At 44.7% G+C, this 14,191-nt stretch overlaps 1 protein-coding gene across 1 annotated transcript; it reads right to left on the reverse strand.

The window, feature by feature from the left end:
* Positions 1 to 2,888: 2,888 nt before the first annotated feature.
* On the reverse strand, positions 2,889 to 13,142 carry PRSS55 (serine protease 55). The gene is made up of 4 exons (XM_046655727.1): positions 13,138 to 13,142; positions 12,343 to 12,593; positions 10,788 to 10,930; positions 2,889 to 5,087 (listed from the first exon to the last, which is right to left on the reverse strand). Exons 1-4 carry the CDS (start codon positions 13,140 to 13,142, stop codon positions 4,785 to 4,787), a joined length of 702 nt encoding a protein of 233 aa, XP_046511683.1. The 3' UTR covers positions 2,889 to 4,784.
* Between the last annotated feature and the right edge of the window lie 1,049 nt (positions 13,143 to 14,191).

Here is a 14,191-nt window from a genome sequence, read left to right on the forward strand (position 1 = left end):
TACAATGGGGAAAGGATAGTCTCTTCAATAAGTGGTATTGGGAATACTAGATATCCAAATGCAAAAATGAAATTAGACCCTTATCTTACACATACACAAAAATCAATTCAAAATGGATTAAAGACATACATGTAAGACCTGATACTGTAAAACTCCTAGAAGAACACATAGAGGAAAAGCAAAAATAAACAAGTGGGACTACATCAAACTCAAAAGCTTCTCTATAGCCAGGAAACAGTCAACAAAATGAAAAGGCAACCTGTGAAATGGGAGAAAATATTTACAAACCATATACCTGATAAAGGGGTAATATTCAAAACACATAAGGAACTCATACAACTCAATGACAAAAAAACAAATAACCCAATTCAAAAGTGGGCAGAGAAACTGAAAAGGCATTTTTCCAAAGAAGACATACAGATGGTCGACAGGTATATGAAAAGATTCTCAACTACTCACCTAATCATTAGGGAAATGCAAATCAAAACCACAACGGGATATCACCTCGCACTTGTTAGGAGGGCTATTATCAAAAAGTCAAAAGCTAACACACATTGGCAAGGATGTGGAGAAAAGGGAACCCTTGTGCATGGTTGTGGGACTGCAAATTGGTGCAGCCATTATGGAAAATAGTACGGAGGCTACTTTAAAAATTAAAAATAGAAGTACCACACGATCCAGCAATCCACTTCTGGGTATTTATCCAAAGGAAATAGAATCAGTATCTCAGATAGACATCTGCACCCCCATGTTCACTGCAGGATTACTCACAACAGCCAAGGCATGGAAACAATGTGTCTATTAGACACTATTAAACACTATTAGAATGAATAAAGAAAATGTGGTACATATATAATGGAATATTATTCAGCCTTTAAAAAGAAGGAAACCTTGCCATTTGCAACAACCTGGATGAATCCAGAGGATATTGTGCTAAGTGAAATAAGCCAGACAGAGACAAATATCACATGGCCTCACCTATATATGAAATCTTAAAAAAAAAAAAAGTCAAACTCATAGTAACAGAGAGCAGAATACTGGCTACCAGAGGCTGGGCAGTGGGGGAAAAGGAGAGAGATTGATCAAAGGGTGCCAACTTTCAGTCATAAGATGACTAAGCTCTGGAGACCTAATGGACAGCATGGCAACATAATACGGTTAATAGTAATATATCGTACACTTGGAATTTGCTGAGAGAGTAGGTCTCAAGCGTTGTCACCACACACGCAAAAAAGGTAACTGTGGGAGGAGATGGGGATGCTAATTAGTTTGATTTTGGTAATCATTTCACAGTGTACGCATTTATCAAAATATCACATTGTTACACCTTAAACATATAAAACTTTTATCAAAAATATAAAAAACTTAAAATATAAAGTGTGCAGGAGTGTGGCTGATCCCCTTGACATGGGTTGGAACTCTTCCATTTACAAGACTCAGAAACCAAACTTTAACAAAAAGAATTTCATTGGTTCATAACTTAAAATCTAAGCTCCTTTTTAGCATCTTGCAGTGCCGGAAAGTAAAAAAGTACTTAAAACACACACACACACAATTGGTGGGGGGTATGCCAAAATGGCACAGAAGCCAACGGAGAGCTCCCATTGACTAAAGCTGGAAAATTTGAAAAATAAAATAAAATAAATAGTTTTAGATTATGACCCAAAGTAAAAAAATAAATATCCATCAATCCATACTGATATACATAAATGATTGAATAAAGTAATAAATGGAGGAGGAGAGAGAAATCTCCCATGCAGAAGAATTCCAAATATACTCCACTCTAAAGGCGGCAGGGCCTACCTCCCCACTCCTTAAGAGTGGGCGGTGTATTGTGACTTCCTTCTAAGGAGCACAGTATGGAAAGGAAGGAAAAAAGACTAGTTTTACAGTGGAGAGACCTGACAAGCGCCGCCTCAGCCAGGTGATCAGAGTCAACATCAACATCATAAATCATGTTGGTGCTATGGACTCTTGACACGATGCAATGAGAATGTGCTTAACCATCTCTGATCTTCCTCCCCAAACCTGCAACTCGAGTCTAATCATGAGACGAGAGCAGACGAATTCCAGGAAAGTGGCATTCCACAATATGCTTGACCAGCACTTCTAAAAACTGTCAAGTTTACCCGAAACAAAGTAAGTCTGAGAACCTTGTCACAGCCAAGATGAACAAAATTTCTATAACAATCCAGGCTTTATCAGCAGTTATCACCTAGGTAAGATCCCAGACTTTCTCAGTTCACGGGCCCTTAGTGTCTTAGTAATATTTTTCACAGCACTCCTAGGCCAAAAGAAATACTGAATAGTTGGATTTATTAAGTATGTCCATAAGTAAGTTATGTCCAAATAACAGTAGTAGTCCGCTCAATGTCCAACGGATGTTGCCATTTCCCTCGATGCCCAACAGATGTCTGTCTGCTTCCATCACTTCCCTGCAAGTTTGTGGCAGTGCCCTGGGGCACCTCAGTGCGTAGGTCAGGAATTGCCGCTCTAGGTATTAAAACTCCGATGGGACATACATGTGGCACAACTAATCACAAGTCAATTGACTGGATAATGTTTAAACTTAATGGTTTCCAAATCATGATAAAGCATGTCATTTGTTAGTTAAATGAGCAATGACAACATTGCTTCCACCTCATTATCTTAGCAGCCCCCTTCACTGTACTGAAGATATTCCTCACTGTATTAGTCAGGGTTCTCCAGAGAAACAATAGGAAATATATATATATATATATATATATATATATATATATATATGTATATATATATATATATATATATATACATACGTATATATATATATACACACACATATATATGTGCAGGGAGAGAGAGAGATTTATTATAAGGAATCGGCTGGTGTGATTACGGAGACTGGCAAGCCCAGATCTGCAGGGTGGGCTGGCAGGCTCAAGACCCAGGAGAGCTGATGGTGATAAAGTCCGAAGCCCAGCAGGTGGAGACCTGGGAGAGACGTTAGTGCAGGTGCAATCCAAAGGCAGTCTGCTAGAGCAATTCCCTCCTGCCTGGGGAGGATGGTCTTTTTGTTCTATGTAGGCCTTCAACTAGTTGGATGAAGCCCACCTACGTTATAGAAGGCATTTATTTAAATGTTAATCTCTTCCAAAAACACCCTCCAAGTAAAATTAACCATCACACTCCCCAGCTATCCTTCACACAGTGGTTCACGTTGCTCACATGTGTTAGAGTTAGGAATGTGCCCATGCTTACACTTACTTTGAGGACAACAACTCATTTTCACCTCTCTCGGGCAACTTTAATTTTTCCTAAGGATCCTCCTTTTTTTAATCATCTTATTTTCAGTCTCTGTCTTGGGAGTCCTCTCTTTTGGAGCATCAGAGTCTGCTCTCTTTCTCTCGTTCCCAGCTTGTTACCGGTTCTCACTTCAGGTATATTCTTGAGCCAAACTGACAATGCTTAGCCCCACCCGGCCCTCACTGGCTCTCTCCCCATGCCTGGAGAGGCACCCTTACTTCTCCCTACAGCTGACCCTCCTTCTTGGTGCCGCCCTTCTTAGGAGCCTTCTGGGTTCTGCTGGCTCGTGGTGATAGCCTCCTCTGCACTCCACAGGATTCTCAGCTCCCACGCCCTCTAGAACTCGGTCGGAAGGGTTGAGTGTAGCGTGTATCACTGTTTGCCAAGAAGCTCCTTGAGAATGGGCTCCTGCTTTCTGCTGAATCTCCCACAGCACCAGACACTGAGTTCTCAATACCAAGACTGAATGGCTGCCCTGTGCCTCTTTCCTCTGGCTCTGATCTCCATTGGATTCCCTGGGCTTCCACTGAAGACGTGGTGGCAATTCAGGAAATGCAAAGCTTTAAATGGAAATTTGTGGTTTTCCCATGAACTACAGCATGGCTGATACTTTTTCAGAAAGAGATTGTGAGAGACAAAGCTCCCCAGTTCTCCTTTTCCCTGCTCTAGCCCTGCTCCCCCAGCAGTCCTAAAGCAGCAAGCTCTGGACATCATTTCTTCAGAAGCTCCCAAGACCCTTGGATTTGGCTGGCCTGGAGGTCAGCCAGCCAGAATGTCCACCATCAAAGGACCACTCCAGTACCCAGTTCTCTTTTTCTGTTCACAGCACCCTGATTTCTGTGTGCGGCAATACCTACCCTCACTATCAATTCACATAGTTCTCGATGGCTGGCCCTTTGCTGGCTCCTGGAGTGGGCAGGTGACGCGGGCCTAGACTAGAAGAGTACCACTGTTGGCCACAGTGATTGAGTCGGCAACAGGCCGTGGTCACAAGAGTTAGACCACAGAATTTTGCTGGAATTGTCAGGAACAGGACTCTTTCTTCCTCCTGGGGCTACCAAGCTGGTAGAATGCGAACTGGAAGTACTGGTGGTCATTATGGCCACCACTTGGAAGCCCTTTTTGAGGGTAATGGCTACAAACAAGAAATAGTCCCTGTCAATATCTATTGAGCCCCTATATTCAGCCATGCCTAAAGCCAACCTACCACTCCTGGGATTTTTCTGTCATGCGCATCTATAAGTAATGCTTTTTGGCTTTAGACAGTTTGAGTTCAAGAACTCACCTGCAATGGAAAGAGTCCTGACTAACGCAGGGACCCAAAGCCCAGTCCCCAAACCAGGGTCCCAGCCTGTCTGACTTTCTGGTCCTACTTTCTGTTATCAACCTCAGTTCCTAGTCCTTAGCTCTAATCTGTAGCCAGTCCCTCTGCTGGTGGCACATTCTTACACACCCTCCTTGGTTAAGGAATAGCATCTGTTTTATTATTGGTAGAAAATGGCCTAGAATAGCTTGTAGGACAGAAGGCAGAGCAGGAGCCAGAATCTGGGGCTTCCTGGCTTTGGGAATTCTGAGGCCTGGGAGCTCCTTGGTTTCTCTTTGGGAGGAGATCTCACTTTCTTAGCATCGAAGGGCCTTCCTTCTAACTCAGTTACTTTCTTGACCCAGAAGTTGTAATTTTCTAACAAGGTGTATATTCCTGGAATGTTCTTTCGTCCACAGCTCCTTCCCCAGCTGATGATGCCCACCTGGTACCACGTCCTGCCAGATCCTTTGGTGCAGACCAGAGGTCCCCCACTGTCACCCTGTGGGCAGAGAACACAGTTCAGTAGAAAGTCCCATCCTAAACTGTCCATCTGAGGCACAGCTCAGCTCATTAATGGAAGAGGAATCTTTGATCTCCCCTACTCCAGGCTTCCAAAGGAAATCTTGTCATTGCTGACCAATGCCCACCTTTACCCTGGGTCCAGGGGAGGAGGGTGCTGCTGTCAGGGTGGCTCTGGGAGTTGTGGGTTGTAGAGTTGGTGAGCAGTAGATGGGACAGGACTGAAGAGGGGGGAGGAGGAGGAAGGGCTCAGTGAGAAAATAACTCCATCTGAAGCACAGTACGAGAGGAGCTGGCAGATGGATGTTGCACAGGTTAAGAGAAGAGTGGGGACTAGTTTTGTGGGTCTTATCAAATCAGAAGCTCTGGAAAGGTCTGTAAAGGGAAGGAATGAGAATAGGATGCGAGAAGCATTGTTGGGGTTGTGGATATGAATTGGGTCTCCTTTGATGTTCTCCCAGAGGCGTGAGGGAGAATAATGTTCCTTTCTAATTCTTTCGTGTGGGTGTTTGCAGGGGAAAGTGAGCTAGACTTTTCTGAATTTGTGGTCCCTCCGGGGTGGAATCATGTGGGTCTATGACTCATATGATTATTTGTCTAGAAAACATGTATGGAGTCCCTATGGTATACCCACATATATATGGCTTCCTTCCATCTATTTTAATACAGGGAAAATGAGTCTTAAGGAGGATAAGTCCTGCTCAGGGTTACCTGGTAGCCAGGCCAGAGTTGGAATCAGGACTTTCTGATGCCAAAGCCCATGTTCTTTCCACCTTGCCTCTCATCAAAGGAGCTGAGTGGCTACAATGTTTTAATCGGTCTTTCTTCAGTGGAGAGACATCTCCTTTCGCATGATGGTAAATAGGCGACTAGAATGAACGGCATCTTATAATGAACTCTAACAGGGGAGGAGGAGGATGAATGTTTCCTGGACATGATGTGTGAGGCACAGCGTTAGCCCATTGACTTTTCTTCTCTTTAATCCTACCACCTCACATCTCTGGGGGGTAGGCATTTTGATCCCCATGTTATAATTAGAAAATGGAAGGTCAGAAGAGATTCGATCACTCTCATTTAACAAATCTTCACTGAGGAAAGACTAATTGTCAGGGATTTGGGATACAAGACCTTATGGTCCAGTAAGGGAGATAAAAATGTAAGCAAATAGGACGAACTGCATTTGATGGGACAGGAGAAGCACGAAGAAGATCTGGAAGCGGGACAAAGCGGGGAGGATCTGATTCTGTTGTGGGAAGGGTCAGTCAAGAGAGACTTCAAAGCATTGAGTTTGAAGGATAAAGAGGAATTTGACAGGAAGGGTGTATGTGGAGGATCGATTGAGTGGAGTCAGACAGGAGGTAGAGGGGACTAGTTAAGAGGAGGGGAAAATGATGAGGATCTGAACCAGGGCACGAGAAGGTCGGAATGGAGGGAGATGGATTGAAACTGACATGGTCTGGTGACTGGTGACATTGCACAGGACGGTGAGGTCTGGTTCCAAGGTTACGGGATGTGGTTAACAGAAATAAAGTGCAGGGGAGATAATGAGTAAATTGTGTTCACGTGGAGTGTGGGTTGACCGTGGAACATATCACCAAGCAGAGGGATATTTGGGGCAGAATTAACAGAGAGATCAGAGCTCAAAGACACCAAGTAAGTGTGGGCCAAAACCAAAATTACCCTTTCCAGTACAAAACATTGCCTCTACCACTTTGTTTTTTGTGGGGATGTGCTTTTCTGTGTTATTTCTGTTTCAAAGTCATCAGGCAAGAACTAAATCAACAGGATTTCCACCCAAACAGCTCCTTCCATAAATGTTGTTTTTATAATTTTCTTCATTTTCTGCAGGCATGAATGTTACAAAAGTTTTATAAATATGTTGCCTGGCTTCTTTGTTATTTCTTTACATAACGGGGGAGAAAAGTCCTTGGGCAAGTAACTTCTCTAAGCCTCAGTTTGTGTGTTATTAAAATGGAGATAATGCCAACTGCTTTCCAAGATCATTGGCAGATGAATTTTTAAAAATCTGGAAATCGCTCGGCTCAGGGTAAATGCTATGTAATAAGTGCTCCAGAAATGTATTAGTATTATTATTTTACCCTTGTGTATTACAAACATTACTTGTATATTTAGGAAACAGAGGTTCCCTTCAGGACTGCTGGGACCCAAGAGGGACACCTGTAAATACAGGTCATTTTCTTAGAAAGAAATCAAGGATTACCTCAAAGGAGGGTGTGGCCTCACTCAGCAAGGACCTGGGACTCATGACAGCCCACGTAAGGGGGACTTTCTTCCAAGGACTAAAGCTGGTAGCCAGGGACCTGACTGGTTAGAAATATACTGACCACAAGAGCCGCCCGTGCTCACCGTGTGAGATAATCACACACACGATCCTCCTGTCCATTTGGGGTCGAAGCAGATGACCTGGCTTCCAGCCTGGCCCCACCACTACCTGGACTTTGGGCAAATCCCTCCCATTCTCAATCCCTGTTTTCTTATCCGTTAAACAAGGAGAGGGAGACCGGCCCAGCCCATCTTCCAGAGCAGCGGAGAGAGTGAAATTACTGAATATGTGTGAAAGAGCTACAAAGCTATTTTACTGCTTTGGATCCATTCCGATAGTGAAGGGAATGATTGATGATTAAAATCACCTTGTTTTCTCATCTGTAAAACAGAGTTTTGATTAAATATTTTTATACATTCTTTTCAGCTCTAAAAGTCTGTGATTCTAAAAGTCAAAGATCCTGTGGAATGAAATAAGACTTCTGCGTACGTATCGTGGGTGCTGTGCTTGAGATAGCGCCCTGGGAAGCAGCCCAGGACAGTGAAAATACTCTCGATGATACCGTCGTGATGGACACGTCAATATACATTTGTCTAAACTCGTGGAATGCATAAGCAAGAATGAAGCCTAAGGTAAACTGTGGGCTTAGGGTGGTTCTGCTGTGTCAACGCGAGTCCATAGATTGTAACAAATGTGCCACTCTGGTGGGGGATGTTGCTAATGGGAGAAGCTATGCATGTGTGGGAACAGGGGGTATATGGGAAATTTCTTCCTTCCTCTCAATTTTGCTGTGAACCTAAAACTGCCATAAAAAACAATAGTAAAGTCTATAAGAACAAGTAGCTCAGGTCTTAATCCAGGTCAGCTTGACAGCCTGGTGACCATACTGCCCAACAGCCAAGCTGGCTGCCAGCTCTCGCCCCCTCCCCTTGCAGACTCTCAGCCTCCTTCGGACCTCTCTCAGATGTCCCTTCTGCTACAGCTGCTTTCCCGACAGAGAGTTGCTGGCTTCCTTGGAAGCTTCATCTATCTGACAGACATTTGTTGATCATGTTTTATGCGCCAAGCACTGGGCGAGGCGCTGGGAATTCACACACGAATAAGACAACATTTCTGCTGGCGCTGAGGAGACAGATAAGAACACAGACAGTGCAAGACATTGTGATGACTCTTGCTCCAGAAGGTTGCTAATCCTTCAAAAAAGTATTGCATTACTAGCTGGGGATATGTGATTTTATATTTTGTTTGACTGTGCCACTTAAAAATTATTTTTTTAAGTTGAACTTTATATGTATATGTATATACATGTGTGTGTATATATATATATATATAGTATAACCTTAGTCAGGGGATTACAAAGAAAAAAAGTGCTGGGAGAAGTAAACCAAAAAATCCAACTGTTTTTAATGTTAGCATTTAATTTTAATTTGTTTTTTAAGCATAGCATAATCTTATCACCATTATTTTGAACATGTTTAAATGCTTTCATTATAAAATTATAATTTCCCTTAATTATGTGATTATATGGTTTTTGAAAGTTTGCTAAGTTTATGGGGCTGGCCCCGTGGCTGATGGGTTAAGTCCGTGTGCTCTGCTTTGGCTGCCTGGGGTTGGCCAGTTCGGATCCTGGGCACAGACCTACCATCGCTCATCAAGCCACGCTGAGGCAGTGTCCCACAGACAGGAGCTAGAAGAACCTACAACTATGAACTGGGGGGCTTTGGGGAGGAAAAAAACAGAGGAAGAGTGGCAACAGATGTTAGCTCAAGGCCAATCTTTCTCACTACAAAAAAAAAAGTTTGCTAAGTTTAAAAGCATGATTTTATTTTCAAGGGCAATTATTTTTAAGCTCTAAGGGACTTTCTGCTTAGTTTATATGTTTTTAAGTGATGATAATGTTGTATAACTTCAGAAAAATTTCCTTGACTGGATCACTGTCAGCTTATTGTTAACAATAGAAAGCTTTCTAAACAGAGAGCAAAGCTTTCACTTCCCAATTTTAAAAAAGGCTTAAAATGATAACAGCGCATTTATTTATAGCACTTGAGCAATAGATGATTCGTTTTAGAGGCTTTCATTGAAGGACATTTTGATAGGGGAGGGAGTGAGGCAAAACTCCTAGACTCCAGATGGTGGATCCAGCCATTGAAGCAAAGGGCACAGAAAATGTCATCAAAGACGACGCTGGATTTGCCACAGTTGGCTTTGGCTGTGTGAATATGGGATGATGATGCATCAGAGACTGAAAGGAGAGGGGCAGTGTCGGTGTCTACTCCATCTTAATGTTTTAAATTGTCCAGAACGTGAAGAAAACACAAGGTTCATGTGACATTGATTTTGTCTCTCTTTCTGGTCCTCACAGTATTCAGTACACTGGGATGCCTGCTAAACCTGGTGCCATTACTGCTGGAGTCCACTCTTTCTTACCTCTGAGCCCCTTCTCCATTCTCCTCTCTCTTGATGCTCCCAGCCCCTATCCTGGTGACTCCCTCTCAAACTCTATCTCGTAGTCTAGCAGGGAAATCTACACCCTCCTGACATTAAATGGTAATACATAATTCTGTAGATAAATACTCTCCTCTTCCATGAGGCAGCCTTTTCACCACTCTACAGAATCTTTAACATCTGCATTTATAGTTTTACACCAATGACCAGATCCACTGCCCAGCCAACGAGTACAACTAAGTGGGCGCATCCAGATGACGCCTCCAATATGAAGAGAGAACCTTTGAGCTGTAAAGATAAATCCCATCATTCACCCTTAGAGTCAGAGAAAGCTAATTTCTGATGGCTTTTTTTTCCTATTTTTTCTAGCAACAATCAAAAAATGTTCTTCTTTCTTAATTTTTGTGTTCATTTTATTAAAGAGAAGATAAGATACCTGACTTTGGTTCAATGAAACCCACATGTATCATTCAATACATTATAGTTGTTTACCCAATTGCCTGCTCAGGAGACTGTGGGCTCCTTTCAGTGAGAAACCATCCTCATTCATGGTTGCATCCACAGGGCTTAGTCTGCTCAACAAAGGTTGCTAAATTAATTGATTAAAATGACTCTTTGTATAAATCTCAAATCCTCCTTGGCTTTTTGTTTTTTAGTAAGTCCCAGAAATGAAAAAAATCTTGGAGCCCTGTTTGTCTAGTGTGCCTGGAGAAGACTAGAAATATTTAGGCAGGGTTGCGGGATACTGGCTTCCAGGCATGCACTGATATCCCAAGGATCTGACAATGAGTACTCCCCAATCCATGTCCCCATTCCCATGACTGAGCCCTGATTCCCACACATTTTCCAGAGTCCTATTGCCTATTCCCAGGGGAGAGACGATACCCTTGCTTTGGCAGCCTTGAGGAGATGGGGGCCTTTGGGGTGAGGGAGGGGATATCCCCTAGTTACCTGGCAGGCATCGTAGTTTTCAGTCTTGTATCCGGCACACAGCATATTTCTGGTAAGTTTTGGAAATTCCTTTACACATTCTTCCCAGTGCACGATGATCATTGGTACTTTCATCAGATCAGTAGTCATAGTGTTTTTGTCATCTGGCCCACAGAGAAAGCACATTAGAAAATTCACTGGACAGTAGTCCCAGGCCAATAATGCAACTGACTGTGCCCTAGAGCATCCCGCACGTCCAGGCGTCCCACCAGCCACCCATCCACACCGACCTTCACAGCCTCATGGCCTCTCACTCTCCACTTCCTTCCGGTAATCCCACAAACTTCACTCACTCCACTGCTCCAGGCTCTTCCAAACAATTCCCCACCTCCTTGAACTATTCCTCTCATTCAAAATCATATTCCTACTTCTAAGAAGACTTCTGGCTTGACTCCAACCAGCCCCACAGACCTGACTTCTTGGAATTGGCTATTGATCTTTTCTCAGCATCCTCCTGCCTCTTCAGCATGTTTGCCTGTCACTGCCTTTTATTCTGTGAGTGTGGCCCTTTCCTAGCACAGGGCTGCTGAAAGTGGGTTTGCCTTCCCGGTGGAGAGGGCTTCAGGTCCTCCAGGCAAGGGTAGTTTGGCTGAGAGTTTTTACGGGGGATTTGCCAAGACCCTCTCTGGATGCCAGCTTCCAGGAGTTTGTCTGGACGTCTCTCCGTCCCATTAACTCTGACCACGCAGAAATTTCAAAATTCTTCCCCTTATTGAGTATTTTTAATCATGTGGGCAATTTCTGCCTCCTCCTCACTTCTAACTTTCGAGTGGTGCCTGGAGCTGGAAATCAATGAGACACTAGTCGCCCTCTAGTCACTAAAGCCCTGAAATACCTCCCATCTTCCAGACCCCAGTTCGTAGCAAAGCACCCCTGCGGACCTGGAGTCGTATTCAGGCCTGAGTCAGTGCTGTGCTGCTCCCACCCCTCCTCTGCCTGTTTGCTCTTGGTTTGGCTGAGTTTTCTTTGGGGACAGTCCAGGAGGGCTTTCATAATCCCTTTCTGCCCTGGTACAGTTCCTCCTGTTTTGGCCAAGTAACAACAGGTAACAACAGATTCATTTCCAAGAGTGGCTGGGCAACACTCCAGGACCATGAAGTCGAGGGCAGGGCAGGCATCTTGAATGCCTGTAGGAATCAGGTGGGAAACATCCATGTGTGAATCGAGGGAGGTGTGAGAGGATAAGGAGTAGAGGGGTCCCTGGCAAACTGAAGAGATTATCTTCAACTAAACAAGCAAACAAGACTGCTCTGTGCTGGCTGGATAGGACACAGCCTGGCAGCCGGCATCTCAGCTTGGGGCCTCGAGGACATCCTTCTTTGGCACTGGGCCTCTCTGAGCCTCTGGTGTGCAGGGATTTGCTCCAATGCAAGTTCTTTTCTCCTCCCTCCTTCTCTCAGCCCTCTCTCCTTGTCACCCTGCTCCCCTTGCCTTTAGATTTAGTGACCCATCCTCAGATGCCCATGATGTGGCTCTTCCCGCAGCAATTCTCAGGAGATGCTGAGCAGTCACATACCACTTTGGGTCTGTCCCCATCCTGCCACCCAGCATTCACGCCATGAGGAGAGGTTGGAACTTGTGGGCATGCAGATGGGTTCTTTCAGCTCGCTGAACGTGATGGGCGAGTCCAACAGCAGCAAGGCAATATCGTTGTCCATGTTGATTCTTGTAAAGTTCTTGTGAAGAATTATGCTGGTGACCGCCTTCATTTCCAGGGATGGGCTGTTTAAGCTGTTGGTTCCCAACACAATACTCAGGTCTGTTGGACTGGTGGCACAGAACCAGAGACAGGGAAGTGGGAGGAGAAGGAAAGTCACACAGTCACAGAATTTGCTGTGCCCAAAAACCCTAAATCCCATTCGGTTCTAGGGGACTTTAGGACTTATCCTACTCAGGCTGTTGCTCAGAAGATGTAAGAATTTGAAAAAGGTAGAGAAGGAGGGAGAAACAGCCAATGTGGCAGACCCCAGCCACACTGCTGCTCCAGCAACGTCCCAGAGACGTGAGTGCGGTACTCCCGCCTAACCATGCGGAGGCAGAACTTGGCTTCGGGCACTCCAAAGAACCCACAAAAGACAACTTGCCACAGGTGAAACTAGCCCTCAGATAGGTAGGGTATTATTACATCAACTTGTCTACCAGCAATTTAGAGACCCAGGAACAGAATTTAATCTAGACTTGCCACTGATTAAGCAGAAAGAATCTTTGGTGATAATTCAGGGATTTCCTCCAGGCAGAATGGCCAGGAACTTTCCAATAGCCAATCCTGAAGCAGCCCACGGGAGTAGATGCAGCAAGCTTCCTTGGTTACGCCATGATGCAACTTTCCCCAGGTTTTTGATTAACCCTTTAAAGTCAGTCTTTCAGTGTGTCTTCAGACTTTCTCGAGGTGGTGTAGCGGGTGTGGCAGGAAGCACAAGCACTGAAGCCAGGATTTAAATCCTGATTCTGTCTACTAGGTGTGTACCTTGGGTGAGTCACCCAACCTTAATGGACCTCAGTTTCCTTGTGTATAAAATAGGGTTTTTCATTCTACCTGCCTCGGGGTTGTTGTATGATTAAATAAATCAATGAAGGTAGTTCCTTAGCAGGTCACTGGCACATGATTAATAATCAGTAAATGCCAGATTTTTCTACCAATCTCCTGGAGTGCAGAGAAAACTCCACAAGGAGCAGGAGAGTGAAGCGTCACATGGCCCAGGAACCCAGACTTCCAGAATGCGGAGAATTTCCTCCTAGAAGGGCATGAATGTCCTTGGAGAGGTGGACGGACCTAGCCCTTTGGTTCCACCAAGCCGTAGACGTTCTCGGAGAGGACACCATGTGACCTCAGGGCAGTCACATTTACTGGCCCTGGGTGACAACAAGGAGGGCACAGCAGAGCACCAGGCTCGAGTTCGCTGGCTCCTCATCCGCAGGGTTGGGGGGGATGGGTGGTAGTCATTCACGCCTGACTCAGGGCTGACCAGTGCTAGGATTGCCCTCATCAATCAGCTCTAGCTGAGCGTGGGGAGCCCCGGGAGTGGACACTGTCAGAAGCAACAGGGACAGGCTCTTGATACTTACATCAGCTCCTCAGAAGATAAGCAGTGAGCTGCAGTGAGAATCCACCACTCGTTGATGATCGTGCCACCACAGAAATGGGTATTTCTTGCCTGAATACTCACCAGCCATGGAAACTCACCCACCTGAGCCTCCGTCCCCTCTATGATTCTGGAATACTGAGCTCCTCGCTCAAAACTGGGTCTTTCGCCACATTCTGGTGGAATGGAAGAGAAAGAAGGGGAAAAGATGCAACACTTAGTCAATATCCATAGGAGGCTGATAAGAAGCCATCATTATACCCATTCTATTAGATGAGGAAA

The sequence above is a fragment of the Equus quagga genome, chromosome 3 (genome assembly GCF_021613505.1).
Source record: "Equus quagga isolate Etosha38 chromosome 3, UCLA_HA_Equagga_1.0, whole genome shotgun sequence".
Taxonomy (NCBI): domain Eukaryota; kingdom Metazoa; phylum Chordata; class Mammalia; order Perissodactyla; family Equidae; genus Equus; species Equus quagga.

Excerpts from the sequence above, each read along its gene's own strand:
- PRSS55 (XM_046655727.1), bottom strand. Across the intron at positions 10,931-12,342 it reads ATGGGGACAGACCCAAAGTG|ATGACAAAAACACTATGACT; the intron begins GTATGTGACTGC and ends TCTGTGGGCCAG. Across the intron at positions 5,088-10,787 it reads AAAACTACGATGCCTGCCAG|GGTGACAGTGGGGGACCTCT; the intron begins GTAACTAGGGGA and ends CTCTGCCCACAG.